This window comes from Polyodon spathula, chromosome 20 (assembly GCF_017654505.1).
Source record: "Polyodon spathula isolate WHYD16114869_AA chromosome 20, ASM1765450v1, whole genome shotgun sequence".
Lineage (NCBI taxonomy): Eukaryota > Metazoa > Chordata > Actinopteri > Acipenseriformes > Polyodontidae > Polyodon > Polyodon spathula.
Window position 1 is genome coordinate 30,006,447 of NC_054553.1, and position 20,474 is coordinate 30,026,920.

General features: G+C 44.2%; 2 protein-coding genes across 5 annotated transcripts in view; both read left to right on the forward strand.

The window, feature by feature from the left end:
- The first annotated feature begins 1,019 nt into the window (after positions 1–1,019).
- On the forward strand, positions 1,020–6,077 carry LOC121295277. Of its 2 annotated transcripts, XM_041219731.1 has the most exons (10): positions 1,020–1,414; positions 2,188–2,265; positions 2,360–2,392; positions 2,818–2,898; positions 3,627–3,724; positions 3,943–4,079; positions 4,725–4,820; positions 5,050–5,130; positions 5,251–5,361; positions 5,807–6,077. In XM_041219731.1, the coding sequence occupies exons 1-10, from the start codon at positions 1,355–1,357 to the stop codon at positions 5,893–5,895; spliced, it is 864 nt and encodes a 287-aa protein (XP_041075665.1). In that variant the 5' UTR covers positions 1,020–1,354; the 3' UTR covers positions 5,896–6,077. The 2 variants fall into 2 exon arrangements, with proteins under 2 accessions (XP_041075665.1, XP_041075666.1); XM_041219732.1 differs by lacking the exon at positions 2,818–2,898 and having other exon boundaries at positions 1,024–1,414.
- Positions 6,078–7,292: 1,215 nt separating this feature from the next.
- rhbdl3 (rhomboid, veinlet-like 3 (Drosophila)) overlaps positions 7,293–20,474 on the forward strand; it is a 31,081-nt gene continuing 17,899 nt past the window's right edge. For 2 of the 3 annotated variants that reach the window (XM_041220889.1, XM_041220892.1), the window contains exons 1-3: positions 7,293–7,875; positions 8,356–9,194; positions 9,816–9,839. In XM_041220889.1, coding sequence (XP_041076823.1) covers positions 9,063–9,194; positions 9,816–9,839 — 156 coding nt within the window. In that variant the 5' untranslated portion in view covers positions 7,293–7,875; positions 8,356–9,062. Of the gene's footprint in view, positions 7,876–8,206; positions 9,195–9,815; positions 9,840–20,474 lie in introns of those variants that run through there. The other variant, XM_041220891.1, reaches the window with a different exon arrangement.

The window sequence follows — 20,474 nt, forward strand, 5'->3', positions numbered from 1 at the left end:
AATTAAAGGAGAATTCTTTACACTGCCGAATGCACATGTGCACGTTGGAGGATCGGTTCTCTTTTAATGATGTAAATGGAGAAATTGCTAATACTACCACCCTTTTAAAGTTGAATGTAGCTCTAGGTTAATCACACTGCTTTTTTCTCACTAGGATGGCTACCTGTCCCCCTTAATAAAAATCAAGTAGTGTCAAATTACATTGGGTGATTTGAGTTTTGTCATTTATTTCAGGGGTATTTATTTCAGGGGTCAACAGCCTTGGTCCTGGAGAGCTACTGTGGCTGCTGGTTTTTGTTTCCGCCAATCTGTTACTTAATTGAACCAATTATTGGCTTAGTCAAGATTAACAGGTGTTCCAGATCTTTAGCTGTGATGCAAACACACCTGGAAAACCTGGATAGGGGCTCTCCAGGACCAGGGTTGGGTCTCTTTCCTAGTGGACAGAACTTGTAATGACTTGCTCATTGCATCACTAAGCACAGTAGCAAGGGCTGTGTATATAGAGCTGTTGTTGAAATCCTTGGGTACAGAGAGAGGCTCATTGTCTGGAAGAGTCATTTTTACAATGGAGAACAACCTGACTTTTCATTTATTGAGCCTGGGAATTGCAGAACCAAAAGCAAGGCACCTTTAGCCCCTTCAGTGAGGTAAGTTTAGACACTGCTGTTCTTTAATCAAAGTGCAGCAAGGCACCTAATCGCACTTTTTGTTCAACCAGGTCTGATTGAACAGCTGAAGTATTTGAAATATGCATTTGGTGAAGTATGCACAATGAGAAGTGTTGTAAGAACAGGGAGTGTAATGAGGAAATAGGCTTTCAGTAAACAAGAGGAAAGTGATCGGGCCTGGGGTAATACCTCCTGTAGTTGGTGACCATCCACAGAAAGAAAGTATACTGTGGTTATGCTGAATTTAATGCTTTTTAAGCTTTTTAATCCAAAATATAAACTGATATGATACTGGTAGAATACTTTTTAAATAGTTTTTTTCTTTTTTTTTTTTTTTTTTCAAATGGGTGTATTCTTCATGTATTGCCATTTTTTGAGAACTGCAAAAACCATATCTATTGTTAGATTCAGATTGGGCAGACTAACAGGGGTACAATTATTTATAAAATCATAAATAAATAAAGTTTAAATGTCTTTGGAAAGTACATGCATCTATGAAAAGGAAGCTAAGAAAAAAAAAAATCAAGCGAATGTAAACAGTAGCCTGTGGACGCTGCCAGCGTCATGCAGAAAGCAGAAGTGTGAAAACAAGGGGAAGCTCACCTGGCAGGTAAATCAAGAGAGAGAGAGAGTCTACAGTAATACAGTCCGTCTGAGAGCCAGCTTCACTGTGACGGGAGAGCATGTGCGAACAGAAGGATCTGGTGTTCGAGAGCTTTTTGAAGAAAAGGAAAGACCGAATGGTGAGTTTCTGTAAGCTTTCCAATTCGGTGTATATTAGAGTTCTACTGGAAATAAGGGCAGCAGTGTGGTTGTTTGTCAAACTTTTCTATAAAAAAGCCGGAATAGAGCATCCAAAATGCGAGCTATTTCTAATTCTGATATAACAAAACAAGGTACAAACATGTACCATAATGTGTAGTGATTTATTAAACCCGAATGAAACCAGTCAGTAACTATCATGTTAAATGTATGATACTTACAACAGATTTGCACGTTGACATGCTGAGTGGTTTTAAGAGATGATTGCGTGCATTTTGATCAATCTATGATCAGTGCATGTGGCAGCCTGCCCTGAGCTCCGCCTGTGAAACCTAGTGGTGCAGTCCTGGCTGGCGCAAAGTGGACAAACTAAATCAAATCTCTCGGCAGTTTAACACCCATGCAGGTTTTATACCTGCATACAGGTTTGAACCTGAGTTTAACCGACATTAGAAGTAAAGATTTACATAAGGTGAGACAGCTTCTAGATATGGTCTGAAGCGTTTTAAAAGAAACTCCAACAGTGAAACCGAGATAGTGATAGCGAGTCTGTGATATGAACTTCAGAACGATTCAACTGCCTCGCTGTTTCCACTGCAGGAAATGCTGTAACGCTATGAAAACAGAAGGGCATTTCAGAGGTCTGTTAACAGCCTGTTGTACAAAGCTCCCACAGTGTCCTGTTACCCACACTCGAGACAAGGTCGCGGCATTTCAAACACTGGCATGTTAACTGAAGCGTTTTGTGTTGCAGAAATTGACATGGGCAACCTACTGGTTCAGGCTTCAAAAAACCACCTTGTTGTTTTACACAAAGAAGAAACTTGATGCCGTGAGTTGGGGGGCTCTAGATTTAACTGTCTAAATATCTTCAGCCCAACCCAATATAATGTCGTGTTTTAACAATGTCTTTGTTTCTTTCACAGTCTCACCTGAGAGGGCAGTACTACATACACACGGCAAGTACACCTGAAACAACAATCACTGACGTCACATGCCTGTGAGCAGCGAGTAGCTGTCTCACCAAGCTCACAAACACGTCATTCCTGATGCTGTTCTAATTAAAAAAACAACCCCTTAATGCAGTATACCAAGATAAAAGCATTTCAGTGTAGTAAAGCATAGTAAAACAAAAAAAGTATGGTAAACTATAGTAACTGTGCAGTACATACAAACAAACAAAAAAAAGCAATAACCGATTGGTCCCAAATAAGCGTTTCTAAAGTCAGCCTGCCTTTAGGAAGCAGTGCCTCTGCTATTACAAGCCCACACCATATACATAGTAATAGACTAGAACAATACCCCTTCTATAATTCTCTCCCCTTTTCATTTGAAACGAGTTAGAGAGTGCTGTTTATTCCTGAACACTGCCCCCTGTTAACAGGTGCAGTCGGTGCGTGAAGTGAAGGCTGACGGCCAGCACCTGTTTGAAATCACAATGAAAAACGGGAAGAAGAAACTGCTGGTAAGTGCGTAAGAGATGCACAGCGTTCTTTGAGCTGGGCTGCTCCCAGTGGCAGTCCTCTGAAGAGATGCACAGCGTTCTTTGAGCTGGGCTGCTCCCAGTGGCAGTCCTCTGAAGAGATGCACGGCGTTCTTTGAGCTGGGCTGCTCCCAGTGGCAGTCCTCTGAGGAGATGCACGGCGTTCTTTGAGCTGGGCTGCTCCCAGTGGCAGTCCTCTGAAGAGATGCACGGCGTTCTTTGAGCTGGGCTGCTCCCAGTGGCAGTCCTCTGAAGAGATGCACGGCGTTCTTTGAGCTGGGCTGCTTCCAGTGGCAGTCCTCTGTGTGCTGTCCTGTTTCTCACATGCATGTGGATGTTTTGATCGAGGTTGCCTTCATTTCCCTGTCGACTTTTTCATGAGACGACTTTGAAAGATGTAGCGCCCCATGCAGTTTTTCAAATGATGCCGTATTTCAGGAGGCTGTAACGGTAGCGGCAATGGGGTTGAGGGGGAGGAGGAATACCGGGTGACTAGCTTTAGGGGAATGTAAACGAACTGGACTGTCAACAAGGCATAGCTTCTGAACCAGGTAAGTGCACGGCAAAGCTGAACAGTGAGAGAATGCAGTAAGCAGACGCTGGTTGCTTGCATTATAATATGTTGAATAGAGTAAACTGGGTCGCTGCTGCTTGAGGTCTCCGATTGCTCTACAAAGCTCATGATCCCTCTGGTCTGTTTTGGTTTCCAGTCTGCAGAGACGGAGGAGCTCCGGGCACTGTGGATGAAGTTCCTATGGAAAGCCATGCAGCTTCCAGGACCCGGGAGAACACAGTCTGCCTGCACATGGTAAGCAAACAAGCAAGGGAGTGACCAGAGATCAGGGGGAGAAGGGCAGAGAGGGGCGGTCCATTAACAAGGGAGTGATCAGAGATCGTGTGGTACACTTTCGTGGGCTTAGAGGGAGGTGGTGGGGTGAGGTTGGGGCTTTCCTACCTGGTACCACGGGTTACGAAGGCTCTCCTTTACAAATGAAGAGCTGACGGTTCTCTGTAATGATGTTCCAGGCATGACATTCCTCATCTGAAGCAGGAAGCTGCTCAGAGCACGCAGAGCAGTTCTGATGAAGACAGGCTGAGCTCTGCCTCCTGCTCCTTGGACACTCCAGAGCCCCTCGCCCCCTCAGGGAGCTCACCTGCCACAGGTAAGAAACAGCAGCACCACAAACAGGCTACCTTTGCATTAAAAGTAATATACTAAAAATAGGCATACAGTACATTTCACTATTCGCACATTAGTTTGCTTTCCAGGCATGCGGTTTCTTTAATTTCAGGCTGCAGTTGTGATGTCAGGAACAGTCAGGGTTCGAACAGCTTGTTGTCTTCCGATTTAGACCACGAGAACATTCCGCCACAGAGGGGTATGGAAACAGTTATACCAAGCTAGCCAGCCAGCCGCTGTCACTCAGGGGAATCGAGTGGCAGTGGAAATGTGCTTCAGGGGTCAATCTGATCAACCTATACCACAGCTAGATTATCTAAAGCATTGTTATCAGAGAGTTTTGCAGGACTGGAGAATTGTCCCAGATTGCATTTATCGCCTATTCTGCGTTTATAAGTGGTTGATGCAATTCAGGGTGTCTCGATACAGACCAGGACTAGATAGAGCCAGGTTAAACCTAGTCTGCAAACCCATCTCTCATCTCCCCACTACGGCTTTTACCACTGCAATGGAGATGCTATCAGTAGCTGTTCGGTCTAGTCTATTGAATACAAGAACAAGCCACGGTCTTCCTCAGTGTTCATGGCTCCTATAAACAAGCACTAGTCGTTTTTTGTTTTTGGTGCAGCTGAAGAGGGTCGCCTGTCCACAGAGCTGGAACAATTGGATTTTTATGATGTTCCGCTGTCCAATAAGGCTGTCGATGATGAAGACAGGAGCACAGGTATGGCTGGTACCTGGGAGGGGGCGGGGCTTCACGAGCTGTCATTTAAAAAGTGATACAAATGTCACCGTAGTGTAACAATTTCATAGGAGTATCTATCATTCTATACTTATCAAAATGGGTAAATCTTATTAACTGTTAATATCTAACATTTAAAAATGGGTTTAGGGTAGTGTGTAGTGTAGTGTTAATGGGTAGTGTCTTGTTGATCATTTTCGTTGTTTCCTAGCAAACAGAATGGACACTGAAAGCATCTACAATGTTCCAAAGAGTCTGTTAGTTCCCTCCACTGAAGAAGGCAGCAGCACCAGTAAGTTACATTATATTGTGTATCTCCTGTTCACTCTTTCAGTCCAGAGCAATGACTGTCGAGCTACTGCAAACTAGCTTACTTGAACCAGCTCTGAACTTTTCCTGTGTTTTCTTGCAGATACCCCACACAGTGAAGCTCAGACTAATGAACCACCCTATGATGACGATGGCATCTATGACATACCCACATCACTTTCAATTGATTTAACATCAGACCAGCCCTTTACAGGTAGACAGCTGCAATAGCTAGGAGTAACTATTTAGAATTATAGCATTACATTCACTTCAGGTATTCATATAAATATTTGTCTCATTTTAATCTTGTCAAGGTTTCCTATTTGTGTCATACTAAAGTTTTCTCCGTGGCTGTAGAAAATTGAGAAGAGGGAGGCTGTTGATTGAGTGTAAGAGCCTCCATCTCTCTTTTCAGAGCTGAGGGAGGCTGTTGATTGAGTGTAAGAGCCTCCATCTCTCTATTCAGAGCTGAGGGAGGCTGTTACATCAAGTATTAGTTCCATGTTTACGACCCTGGCACCCTTATACATGTTTTTAGCTGATAATGAATGCACTGTGATAATCAAATCCTGTCTCCAGCGAGATTTGTTTGCGTGAAGAAACCACAAAACACAGGCATATACAGCATAAAATAAAATGTGTGTCTGTTTCTATTTCAGGTACTCAGTCAGCTGTTGAAGGCATGCAGCTGTTGGATGAGATTAAGTCAAGTTTAACCCTCTCCAGTGCTGGCTGGTTACATGAATAGCTGTGAAAGCTGACGAGTGAGATCACATGATCATTCAGCAAGCCTGGTGTTCTGTCACAAAACACAAGCAGTGTGGCAACAACTAAAATGAATGAAGACTGAATCAAATGCAGATGTGCCACGTGCTTCACATTGCATATGCTGTGTATGCTTTCATATACCAAATAATAAAAAAACAAAGGGCTGTTGTTATTGACACGGGACATCTCCCTTTGGATTGAGATGCATAACGGGGAACTTCCAAAACATTTCTGAAAGCTCACACACGGGTCTAAGAGAATTCATTATCTTGGCAGTTCAATTACACAGACACTCCCCATAGGCTGTGCTGTACATCCTGCAATCTGCAGGCACTCACTGAGTTTGCAAACAAAACTAATGATGTTGTTACACCGATAAACTATTAGCAATGTACAATATGAATGTATGCCTGTTTGTGTGCTACTGAGCTCTTAACGAAAGAGTTTTAGCCAGCGTGCCCAGTAGATAGGGATAAGACTCCACCCGGCATTCAGTCGAGTAAAGGTTAGTGGCGTTAGATGCAATCGCTCTTATCAACACAAGGGGGAGCCAAAGTAACAGCCCAATCACTGTTTACACTGTTGTTGTAAAGCGATAGGGAGGTTTGCAATTTGGTATTGCATTGGACCGGTGGTTGCAATATTTCTTCAAGTACTTGGACAGGGAGGGGACATACTGCTGTATTATTGTAATAACAACACAAATAAACATCGGCTCCATTCTCTAGTTAGTGAACAAACAGCTGCATTCGCTGGACAGAACAACACTGGCTTGTATTGCCAGTGTAACCAGGACGAGCTGAAAAACATGTTAACTACAGCAGAGTGAGCTGGCAAAACTGTCCGGTCGAGCAAACAGGACCCTGCCGGAGCGAGAGGATGAAACTTTTATTTACCCACTTAGCATGAAACCAAACACATGTTGAGCATTAGCGATGCAAACAAGTATGCGCAAAGTAATGGTTCGCTTGGGCAACAGCTCGAAAGTTTTGCACGAAAAGAAACAGACAAACGTATGCCTCTAAAGATCTGAATACAGGGACCTTAAGCAGCTTGAGTGTACGATAAAGAGATGAAAGGTATAGAGGCAATCAAAGACCGATACCTGGTCCCCTTGCATGCAGTGAGGTGTGGATTTAAAGGGCTGTAGAGGCTCAATACTGAACTAGCTGGCCTCGAAATGGTTTTTACTTGCTCCTGGCTCTCTATCGTAGTTTTTTACAATGACACTGTGTTTTCTTTTTTGTCTTTGTTAATTTTTTTTTTTGTGTGACGTTCCTTGGGATCCTCGTGATGAAAGGCGCTATAGAAACGCGAATGGTGTTGTAAAAGCACGTGATCGGAGATACATTGTCACCGTCACCCCTCTCTGCTTACTGTGACTTCGCACAATTCAAGTGTCTGTCTGTGCCAGGTTTGTGTCAGCGTTGTGTTACAAAGTGCTTTTCTCTTGCAAACAACAAACCAAATCCAATCGTGCAACACAGCTTTCATGAATACCACGAAGAGCAGCGTTCTGTTATAAACACTGAAGCGGATCGTAAAGTTGAATACGCAGTAATAACTTTATTTCTACTGACGCCTGGATTTTGATTTTTCTTGGATCGTCGCGGGCTTCTGGTCCACTTTATTGTAAAATACACGACGTCTCGCAGTTTGACTACAATGCTGTCGGGACACTGGATATCCGCCCATTACAGACCGAGAGCCTATTGAAAATCTCAAGCAAGCTCGCTGTGTCGTCTCTATTCATTAAACAGCACGGTGCTGCAGGCGAAAGGGGGTGGACGCCTAGAATCCATTGCTGTGCACGATTCAGTCAGGGCTCTGCAAGCGAGGATCTCGTCCACAACCAGCTCTGCAGTCAGGCAGGCGCTGCAGTGGAAAGGAACTGCGTGCTCAAACCACACACGCTGAGTGCAGGGAGCAGACACCGGCCGGGGCAGCCTCTATAGGAAAGGTACGCACTGTGGATGTGGAGACTGACGCCTTGTTTTAATTTAGTCATTTTTGCAAGACTTTCCCAATGCACCGGGGATACAGTTATAATAAGAGACGCACTCTGTCGACAACAGTGTGAGTCTGAAATTGTGCATTATCGCTTTGAAAAACCCAAAAATAAAACATATATATATATATATATATATATATATATATATATATATATATATATATATATATATATATATAGGTATAAATGGTGTTTTGTTTCTATAATACAATTGCAAAGTAAACGAAACTTGTATTTTATTTAGTAAATGGACATTGTTTTCCTCTATCTGTTTACATTTTTACAATACTTTTGGGACGGTGTTTTTGTATAAAACTAAAAGCAACCGTTATTGTTATTTTCATAACATTACAAAATATGTCGTGCAAATTTATGTAGATAATCTAACTTGATAAGTTTAAAAAAAAAAAAAAAGTTTTCTCTCTGCAGGTAAAAATTGAGGAACAGAACAAAAATGTGTATCCAGCCGGACAAGATAACCCTTTCGATTCCCGTTTTGCCCAAAAACGTGATTTTCCATCCCTCTGCTCTGCATTAGCAGATTGCTGTCATAATGGAACAGGCTGGACATTTAATAACACCGTGTCGGAGACTGGAGTACACAGTACGGATTGTCGAGTGCACAGTGGAAGCTGTTTCCACCAGGTCCAGGGTTCGGAGCGGGTTCGGAATTCGACTGCACCTGAGAGTGAAGCTCAGAAACCAGTGAAGATAGCTCGCATTGGTACCGTTTGGGATGGCGAGTTGCTGATGCACAAGACCTTCCAAAATAAAAGGAAATCATATTTTATATAAATATTACAATAATAATATGTTTAATCACTAGTGGCCTATTCTAGCCTGCAGAAGTGTAATTGTTTAGTAGTTGTCAGAGCTGTCTGAAGTGTAGTCCTACGACTCTCTCTTTTTATTGTGGGGATACAAGACGACTGTGGAAGCGGATAACAGCGGGCTATTCTGGAGTCACCTGAGCAGAACTAACTCCTCCATTCAGTTTGGCTCACACTAGCGTTCTGGAGACCGGTGACACCGTGGGGCTCTGCTCCCAGCGAAGAGAGCATGGCGATTGTTGACTGCGTTTTTGTAATTTTGCCAAGAAGAAAGGTTTAGCGGTTTTGCATTGCCTCCCCGCCTCCATGGACCCAGGAACGAGAGCCCGACCGAGGGAAGCCCACGCCAGCCCCTCCCCCGCGGTTGCAGCCAATGCCGAGGGAGACGCTATTGAAGTGCTGGAAAGCACAGATGTACTGCCTATGGCTCCCGAAGATGTAAGTTTCACCTTAATACCTTCTAGTAATGATTAAGTGTGTCACCTGAGTGTCAGTGTCAGTGTATATATATATATATATATATATATATATATATATATATATATATATATATATATATATATATATCCTGAGATGCAACCTTTAATAGAAACTCAAGATTGCATCTCTGAATCTGTATATTTATAGTATGAGGCAGTAATATGCCAATTGCATAGTAATTTCTTGCATCCCAGGTGTTAGCACAAGCTTGATTAGTGCCACAGTGTGTAGGTAAGAAGCTCAGCTGTGTCTTCTTAACCTCCTAGTAAAACCCGGAATGGATCAGACTGCGATGCAATGGGAGTCTTATTGCCTTCCCTGTATAAGGGGCATTGCAATGTAAAACCTGTTTAAAAGTGGTGAGTTTCACATTTTAAAATAGCATGAGAAAAAAAAAAATGTAAGAAAGGCAATGAAATGGGAAGCTAGTTCCTCTTGCACCCCAGTGCTCTGCTGCTGGTCCTGCCTGGCTCCAGGTGTGTTTCAGCTGATCAGAACAGATGAACCATGCAGTGTCCTGTTCTTACAGATCTTTCCTTTTCTCCCCTCTCTGTGCCTCACTCTTTACCTGCCCTTCAGCATTGGAAAACTCTTTTCGATCAGGTATGTGATCCTCAGTGTTTGTGTTAGCCCTATTGAAACCTGGCTGGCCTCAGTGTTTGTGTTGGCCCTATTGAAACCTGTCTGTCTGGCTTTGGAACCCTGCTAACTCTGAATGAACGGATCTGCTCAATTAGAAAAGCAATTGTGAAAACTGGTGGTGTGCATCTTAAATGTATCAATTTCCTCTCGAAGGTGTAGCGAGACAGGATTTGAGTTTACTCTAGCGTCCATTTCACTTCCCACCACCTCATTGCGTAGCTGTCTCTGGAGGTCCAACACTGCACAGTGACCTGGATGACCTCAGATTTCCAGGACTGCGTTTGTGCGCCCCTGCTTTGTGAGGGTCCTGCTTTACTGAAAGCATGGGGCTGCTCAATGAGCCTGTGTTACTGTCCAGCACTGGGGCACCCGAATACCTGCGGGCCCCTGGGGGACAGGACTGCTGTACAGTGTTGTACTCTCAAAGCAGACTGGGAAGAACATCTTCATAGATTTTCTGCACTGTATAATATATAATATGCGTCATGTTTTATTCAACAAGCATAATAAAAAAAAATAATAATAATAATTATTCAAATCTGGCAGTAAACAGCTCATAATGTTAACTTCATTATACAAGCTCCCACTGTTTTTTTTTTGTTTTTTTTTTGTTTTTTTTTATATACTAATTTTGTAATATTAACAACTTTTTCTCCCCTGCTTGTTAAATTTATATTTGGTTGTGCTGTTGGTCTTGTTGCACACTAACACACTAATGTTATCCCCTCCCCCCACACTCACACACACAGAGTTCATAACAATAAGAAACATTTCCATTAATCACACATCTGCTCTCTCTATGTAATCCCGCAGAAGTTTTTTGTTTTTTGTTTTTTAATTATTATCTGTGAGTGAAAGTAGATCTAAAAAGCCCTTATTGTGATGGGACGGTTTGTGACTCTGATACTGGGATTGACCCTCATAAATGCAATTAGGAGGACATCTAATCTCATTTACACTTGTCAGCTTTCACTGCCAACTGGCACAATGCAGGATACAAAACAGGAGCGTGGACTGGGGGACGGAGCGCATTAATCCTGCAGAGAGAGAGGCGCCAAGGCAGCACCTGCCCCTGCCCCTGCCCCAGCCCTGACCCTGCCCCAGCCCTGACCCTGCCCCACCGAGCTGACAATAAAGACGGAGCCGAGTCAAGCCTTGTGTCAGCCGGCCCCTTTCAGGCTGCAGGGCCATAGCCCATGCGATTAATGAGCGCGAGGAGGGTCCTCATTGCGGAGGAGGGAGGGTCCTCATTGCGGAGGGATTTTAGACACACTTCTCAGTCCTCTCTCCTGTCACTTTGCGGAGGGGTTTTAGACACACTTCTCAGTCCTCTCTCCTGTCACTTTGCGGAGGGGTTTTAGACACACTTCTCAGTCCTCTCTCCTGTCACTTTGCGGAGGGGTTTTAGACACACTTCTCAGTCCTCTCTCCTGTCACTTTGCGGAGGGGTTTTAGACACACTTCTCAGTCCTCTCTCCTGTCACTTTGCGGAGGGGTTTTAGACACACTTCTCAGTCCTCTCTCCTGTCACTTTGTGTTTCTCAAGTGGACTTTGGGGGGCCACCGTCCAGCTGCTGCCCTTTTTATTTTATTTTCCTTTGCAGCCGCGACTGACCTTTCGTCACAACCCTTAACCTCTTGGTCATCTGTTCTCGGCTTGAAGTTGAATAATCAAGTTAATTACTGTGGTGTTTCTGAAGGACGTGCCCTTATAAAAAATACTGTGCTGTCATATTAATACTGAGGAACATTGTTAGCAGTACAATACAGAATGTGCTGCTTGTGCTATCTCTGCCTATCTTGTCTTGCTAGGAACCCCTTCTAAAGAAAGGAATGATATAGTAGATTATTGGTAGCCTGTGTTCTTTTCCAGTAAGCTCTGTGAAGTCGCTGCTCATTCAAGCAGAGCCAGCAGTGGTGAAGCACAATGACTCACTGCCATTCTCCCTGAGCCTCAGCAATGAATCCACATGGCAAGGAGTGGCATTAACCCACCTTCTCAATGCAAGCAACATCAAATCACAGATTGTTAGTGAAAACAAACCTTCAAGCTGAGGTACTGTATGTTCTCTTGCAACCCTGCCTTCATACAGTGTTCTGAAAGACCAAATAAAAAGTAAACAGCAGTATTTGTTGTGTTTTGCTTGGTACGTCTTTGAGCTGGATTGATTGGCCAATGACATTTATTTGTTTTTGTAAAGGGCCCTGGGATGCTGTGCATGAAGAGCGCTATATAAAAGTTCTAGTCATCAAGGCGTCCCAGGGAATTCACATGCCAGTGAGTAACTAAGTAATTAAAGTAGAGTTTTTAAAATCTTCAGACATTGCCGCAGAAGGGCCCCCTTGCTACACGCTGATTGGGTTAATCAGCAGGGAATTTGATATGTAAATGACCCTGTCGAACAATTAGCGGAGCAGCTTGTGCCAACACCTCAGGCTCTTCGAGCACGGTCCCTTTGACAGCGAGGCTCATTGTTTTTTAATGAAGCATTCCGAAACCTGCAGCGGGCGCAGGGATTACAAACAGTCTCCTTTAGGAGCTGGAGTGCAGGGGATTATCCTGAAGCACCTCTGGAGAGACCGTGGCAGGAGGTGGCACATTGTTTTGTCGATTTTTTTTTTTTTTGCTTTCGGTGAATCAGAAGTGTTTCCCATAAAACCCTACACGCTGTATTGTTCCCTGGCTCTCTTGTTAAATGATAAGTACAGCAAGTGAACACTTGTGGCTGACTGCTCACAGCACTTACTGGTAGTGAACAAAACTGTGATTGCTGCAGTTTACTGTCTGGTAGGAGGAGGCGATCTGGTGACCATAGATACGGGTGTTCATGTAGTTAGAAGTGGGTGGATGCAACTGTGTGAAAAATTAGTTGGCTAATAAAACCAAATCTAATTAAAATATAAAAATTCTATAAATCTGTGCCTGAGTAATCCTCACAACAGTGCCATTGCTCGCTCAGACTGGATTGTGTAAATATCAGAATGTTGTTACCACCCGTTTACATTTCACGGCAGGATGATGATGCTTGATAGCACACGGTTGACTGTCGAAATTGAGTTAGTGGGTTACCAAATGGTGCTCATTCAAGCTTCAGCCAATTTTCATAATCTCAGTTTGCCCTACATTTCCTGCGATGTTTATCAACCCACTGCTTTTCTTTCTCCACAGATAGTGATCGAGTCTGGCTAGACTCGTGGACGCAAGCATTTGTTCGTTTGTACTGCACCTTGGCATCTGTTCAATGTACAGTTAAACAAATAGTATGAAATAGCCGACAACAGCATTTAAACAGGAAACCTCTTTAACTCTGAAATGAGAACAGCTTTTCATTTAAAATAGGGTTTGTTCCTCCTGTGGGAGTATGAAGAAGGCAGGATCAAATGCATTGCAAAGTTAAGTGCTTAATTAGTGCCCTCCTAATGAAATAAAGTAAAATCGCTCAAATATACAGCTAAAATTGTGCAATTTGCCTAATTGCAAAGAGGTATGTGTTTGTCATGATCCAGTGGTCCAGTGTGTTTTGTTAAAATTATATTTCAGTGATTCCAGTTCAGTTTCTTCCACGTTAGTTATAGGTTCACTTTACGGGCAGGCTCGGGGAGTCATGCTTTGTGTTTGCCCGGCACGTGACTGGCACGGTCTGGGGGTATCTGCTGCCCAGGCAGCCCAGGAAAAGCTCATTGGTGTCTGACCCTAAAGCAGGAGATAGTAGTGTTGAGACGTGCAGCACAGGGTCAGACAGCCTGGCAGTCTGTTAGTCTCTGAATCTTGGCTTGATATTTAATAACAAGGGCCCAAGCATCAGAGAGCGCAGTGCCAATCAGGTAATGGGAGGGAGTCAGGAGCACAGTGCATTAATACCAGCACTCAAATAATACGAGTGCAGCATTTCAGTCTCTGTGCAGCAATTGGCTCGTCTGCAGAGCATTTTGTTCTGGTTCCCATAGCAACTGATCGAGCCGCCCATCTGGCCAGAACCTGTCCGGTCTCATCATTTCAAGCTGCTGCTTACAGCTGTCACGATGAAAGGCAGATAAATAGCAGAGACCCCCACTCAGCCCGACTCTTCCCTCAAGAACAAATTAATCAAACTTATCCTAGTTTTTGTAATGTCAGTTTCATCATGTCGGTGTCATCTACGGTTTCAGGTAGAAGCAGAGGTTGGCATTCATAGATGGAAAGCGGGGGTTTATCCTGCGGCTTTATCCTTGAGGCACCTGGGAATACATGGTGATGACAGGAGACTTAATAAATAACCTGCCTTAGCTGACTCTCTGTGAGCAGGGTTTTGATTTCTAAGAGTGCTTCCAAGAGAAGCAACAGTAACAGAGTCTTAAAGGAGCAACACTGTTCAAATCCACTGTCTGAAGTAGCTTTTATAGTCTCTGCCCCCCCCCCCCCCCCCCCACAGTACTACTGGCACTGCCCCAATCTGACCAGTTCCTTGGATTGGCTCAGGTGGGATAAATAAACAGCTGCTTCTCCAACGCTACTCCACAGTGTCGGAGAGCTCCTTTCTCACGGCGCTTTAGCAAATGGAGGGAGGCGACTTCAAAATCATTGACATTTAGGCTGTGGGGTATTTTTCAAATGTGCCTGAATAATCCAGGTTATTAAGACTGTATGAGTGCTGATATCCTTTCGGGTGAGCTGTGCAGTAAATGAAAACTGTACCTGGGGTATCTAACAATTTTCAGTCTGGCTTTGTGGCTCTTTCAAGGCGCACTGAGGTCTATTTCATTTTTCTGAACTCATTTCTCTGAACACCCCTGTTGTTTGAATCATTAAAACAGAGCCTCTTCCTTCTAAACCAATAGACATGAACTGTTAGAAATGCATTGCTGGATTCGCGGGACATGGCTACACAAAGGGTTTTAATGATCTGAAGAGTGGGGGTGTTAAGATCGGCTGCCCTTCAGATAATGTAAACAGACCCCTGTGAAGATCCCGTCCAGCAGGCAATCCCCTTGATTCATGATGTCACTGGAATGATTTAAAGGGTTCCCACTGGAGAGGGAGCTACAGCCTGTACAGTGCAATCCAGTAAGTTCTGTGATTTAAAGAATGCAAGCATTAAACCATTGGAAAAGGAGCTCGGAGAGCCACAGCTGAACTGCCTGGGCAGACTGCACTGAAGGCCCTGAAGTGCCTCGTTAGGGTTCACTTGCCTTTTGGTTTCTCTCGACTGCTACAGAAACTGTTTACCGGTGTTAAGACATGAAAGATGCTTTGAAAGATCGTTTTCCCAGTACCTGTGCATGATGTTACTGATGTTGTCTTGTCTGACAGTAAGGTACCAGCTCCAGATGGGCATCATCAAATTAATTTCCTTATTGTGATTTGAAAAAGACCCCCCTCTCTGCCTAATCAACATCCTGCTGCCCAGTAAAACCATTCATCTTTAACATGAATAGTGCATTGAATCATTGAAAGGGAGGCAGAAAGAGGCAATCTACAATGCTAAAAGACCATTTGTTTAGAGGTTTAAATATTTATGGGAGGGGGGGGGGGGGGGGGGGGTATCTAACCCAGCTCTCTTTACGGGTATCTGCAAAAAATCCTGAATAAATAAAGCGCATGTCATCAGTGCCTTCACATCCATCTCTGCAGTCAAAAGTTATTTAATCAGAGATAAAATCCTGCCATCGTTGCGCTTCGACTGCTTCTCTAATTAGAGTTCATGCCAATTTGTCCTTGTCGGACATGCTGACGAGGCAATTAATTAGCCGGCAGTCGGAGAGCTCCTGGCAGCTTCCGCGGCTCAATTACGTTTGCATGGAGCCGGAGGGGGGGACAGTTGTTCCTTTGATTTCCCTCAGTTGCCTGAGATAACAGGAGAGCTGCAGCCAGTCTTCTGGGTTCAGTGACAAGCAGTGGCAGGATGTTACCAGCTTGATCTGATCTCTGGATACAGTGTAGCTTGTGCCAGTACACAGCTTGGTCTGATCTCTGGATACAGTGTAGCTTGTGCCAGTACACAGCTTGGTCTGATCTCTGGATACAGTGTAGCTTGTGCCAGTACACAGCTTGGTCTGATCTCTGGATACAGTGTAGCTTGTGCCAGTACACAGCTTGGTCTGATCTCTGGATACAGTGTAGCTTGTGCCAGTACACAGCTTGGTCTGATCTCTGGATACAGTGTAGCTTGTGTCGGTACACAGCTTGGTCTGATCTCTGGATACAGTGTAGCTTGTGCCAGTACACAGCTTGGTCTGATCTCTGGATACAGTGTAGCTTGTGCCAGTACACAGCTTGGTCTGATCTCTGGATACAGTGTAGCTTGTGCCAGTACACAGCTTGGTCTGATCTCTGGATACAGTGTAGCTTGTGTCAGTACACAGCTTGGTCTGATCTCTGGATACAGTGTAGCTTGTGTCGGTACGCAGCTTGGTCTGATCTCTGGATACAGTGTAGCTTGTGTCGGTACACAGCTTGGTCTGATCTCTGGATACAGTGTAGCTTGTGTCAGTACACAGCTTGGTCTGATCTCTGGATACAGTGTAGCTTGTGCCAGTACACAGCTTGGTCTGATCTCTGGATACAGTGTAGCTTGTGCCAGTACACAGCTTGGTCTGATCTCTGGATACAGTGTAGCTTGTGTCGGTACACAGCTTGGTCTGATCTCTGGATACAGTGTAGCTTGTGTCAGTACACAGCTTGGTCTGATCTCTGGATACAGTGTAGCTTGTGCCAGTACACAGCTTGGTCTGATCTCTGGATACAGTGTAGCTTGGTCTGATCTCTGGATACAGTGCAGCTTGCTCTGATATGCTTTCTTTACTTACACAGCAGCGGCCTGACCCATGTTTCCAAATCTGTGAGGCAGTCTGGATTGGTCCCTCTGTGTAAATCCCCGGGTTCCAGCTGTTTGAGCTTGTGTGTTGATATCGCAGTCCTCTGCGGCCCTCCTCTTCCCCTATCAGTCATTATTCACCTCCCTACCACAGCATCCCTTGTAATAGTTTACCGAAGTCAAAGCACAGCAAAGTGTAATAAAGCATAGTGTTAGCATTGAAAAGCCCAGTGAGGAATGGTAATACATATTAAAAAAAAAACATGGGAAGACAATGGTAAACCGAGGTAAATGTATAGTATTTCCATGGGAAAAACCGCAAAATTACAATGCAAATTTACAGTGGTACACTTTAAGGGATAGTCCCATGATACAGATAACCTGACCAGTCGTTCATAATAATCTGCATTCAGATAGATGGAAATGTACCATTTTGCTTGTGGTTATGAGAACTGTCATGTTCTGGTTTAGTTTTTACAGAACGTGGCAGCGATTGACAGCGATTTAGACCCATTTGATTCTGTTCAGACTGCAAACATTTATTAAACTTGGTAGGCTGGGGCTATATCTTAATACTATATCCTCACAAATCCTTGTTATTTTTGTCTGGGATTAGCCCAAGTTAAAGGGGGAAGCAAAACTTTTTGAAAGCTGCCCATAAACCAGTCTGTGTCGCCCGATACTGTCCAGTTTGGATCTCAGTTACATAAATGAATATCTGTGTGTACTGGTTTAATGTCTCACCAGCTGCAGGCTTGGAGAATGTGTTGATAAGACTGTAAGAAGTGACGTAGCACTGAAGAGAGGGTGTTAATTAGATCAAGTGACTTCACAGATGCGAACCTATCCTGCAACGCATTGCACAACGCCTGCTGATTATTACCTAAAAAAAGAAACCGTGTTCATTTTAATATAACAAACGAGGCGTGAGTCAGGTTTGGTAACCCGAGCTCTCTTTGACATGGAGCACTTTATTAGGGTCTAAGTGGAAGTAGGCGTTTAATCAGGAACGGGGCGCTCGCTTGCTCTGATGGTGTCGCCACGAATCCCCTTACCTGATATCCTGCTGCATCTTTCAAGCAAACGAAAAGCCTCGCAAATCCAAATCGTTGTCTGTGGTTTTGAGAGCATCTTCCCCTGCATGCATGATTTAAAAGGGAGCCCTAGCCAGCCAGCCTGGAACAAACAGCTTTGCTGCAGCTGTTAGTCTTGCTGTTTGAGTTCCTGCCCTGATCCTCAGTAGTGATAGAGCTGCTTTGCAGACAGGTCCCTGCGGATGGCTGGGGATTATAGAGCTCACATTAAACGTATTGATGTTGCCTGGGAGCCCCGACCCCCACGGCAGCTTGTGGATTTGAGGAGCTGCCTCCCTGGGGTGATTGATTAGTGTTTGCTGTTCGTTTCATATCCAGTCTGCAGGAAGGGAATAGGAGTCTGCTGTCTATCTGCACCGAATTGATTCTGTGACTTTCTGCACAGATCTGGCAACTGAATCGATTAACAGCTGAAAAATCCGGGATGGAAATTAGACTCCTATTGCATAGCAGTTTCACCCATTCCAGGTGTTTCCATTTTCTGATTGGTAAAGCCCAACCCTGGCTTTTAACCATGTTTTCATCCCAAGTGGCTGTCGATTCCAATAGGAAAGGTCCTGGCCATACGTCCGCATATTGCTAATCCTGGTTCTGAGCAGAGCTGGTCTTGCTGATATGGCCAAAAGTTTTGTATCACCTAGAATTTTAGGATTGAGACAAAATAAAGAAAACTTAAATATAAAAAGGTAAGTATTCATGAAGTTATTTAACTAGGCAACATGTATATATGTAGATGCATCTGTTTGTCCTCATAAAAGGGACAGGGGCCTGTTTTAATCTTAGCATCTCAGGTTTATAGTACAAGTGTAATATTGCCACATTCCGTTCCATTTTAAAGCCCTGTGAATAACTCATCTCGCCGTCAGTCCCTGGACAGATGTTTCATAAACTTCACTCATTGAAGAAGTGAAATTAAAAGGAAATGGCCTGATCTGAACTGGAAATCAGCTTGAATAGCAGCAGCCAACTTGGAACTAAAACCATAACCTTGCATTCTTTCAAACACAGCGTCGGACGAAGCTGCTCTGCTGTAAATGACGCTGTGGAGTTTGATGCAGGGAAAGCGTTTCCCTGAATTCAGCGGTTTAATGCAAGTTTAAACGCGCTTTCTCTTCTGTTTCTCGTTCTGAGAAACCTTCCTGTTTTAGTAAAGGTGGAGTTCCATGTGTTTTAAAGGGCAGCACAGAATCCAGGCAGCGCTGCGACGGATCGTTACGTGTCAGTGAGTTCTGACGAGCGCTTGTCTTGAAAGAGGAGGCACTTTATTCAACTGATGGGAAAGTGTTTCTGCCATGCCTGTTTGATCATTTTGTGTGTGTGTGTGTGTGTGTCTGTGTGAAAGGGGGAGGGGCATCAAGACCACTAAAAGGCCTCTTTCACTCAGGATTCCTTCATTGATTCAGTCATGCATTCTTGAGATGGCTTTGGGGTTTAATGTAGGGTATTTGGGTTTCTGTCTTGGAGAAGGAGGTCAGTCTGGAGGTCTCGGGGTGCTTTTATTGTCAGAGAAGGGGGCTCAATAGAATGTGGGTTGGGGGGAGGGTCTCCTTAAACCACACAAAGCTGCCACCACCCCACCACCCCCTCAAAAAAAAAAAAAAAAGAAAACATTTCTGCCAGTTATCCCAGCAATGCTTACCATGCCTTATCAATGAACTGCACTGTACGTACTCCATTAACCTCTGTAATGTTTTAGTAGAGTATTTTAAAAGGACACCTTGTGCAGGAGGTGTCAGGGGGTTGTGGGTTCATTGACCCCTCCCCCCAGCATGGAGGTCCCAGCAGCCTCACTGGTGTTTAATACAGGGAGTATTAGAGAGGGCAGCGTGCTGTGTGAGGGTCAATGATTATTCATGTAGGGCACAGTGACGGGGAGAAAGTGAGCGATTGTTAGAAAGTGCAAAACAATAATGGCATGAAATATTAATGGTTTTAAACTAAAACATCTGATTGGTCTTGATATTAGGGCTAGAGGCTTTTTTTTTATTACCCTTCGTTCTATGCTTGTAACCCTATGCATTTAGCAGTAAAACAGTTAGATACATCTATATTGGTGGGTCTATCTCAGAACAACTCTGAAACAGTTCCAGTTGAAAGTGGGAGCTGTTCGCTGCCCTTCCCCGCACCATTGTGAATGAACACAGCTCCTCTTTCTTCACAGTCTCTGTGTAAGCAATGCTGCTCATTGCCTCTCACACCAGGAATACAGAAGGAGGTGTGGATCCAGGGAACGGTCCACTCGTAATGCAGTGTGGGCGTGGTTATTGTGGAAGAATACCTACAGCAACTTTGACATGATCTAAACAAAAAAGCAAAAAACCCAAATTAAGCAAAAAACAAAAAAGCAAAAAACCCAAATTCAGCAAAAAACAAAAGCCAATGCAACAATGACTACTTCTTTCAGTAAAGTCCCCACGTTAGCAGTCCTTCATGTACCTGAGAAAGCAGAGAGGCAGAATGGCCCAGTGCTGCGCGAGTCTCTGTGCTCTGCAGGCCGGTCGACAGATGCAGTTCAGGCTGCTCCATTCGGAGAGGGGCAGGGATATCCTGGGACACACAGCAGGTGGGGGGTACACAGAATAGGCCACACACACTTATACCGGGTATCAGAGAATGTGTGCTGGAGACAGCTGTGTGCAGGTTACTCACGCTTGGGTGAGCCGTATAGGCAGTGCTGTGCTGGAGAGAAACGCTGCCTGGTTGCTCAT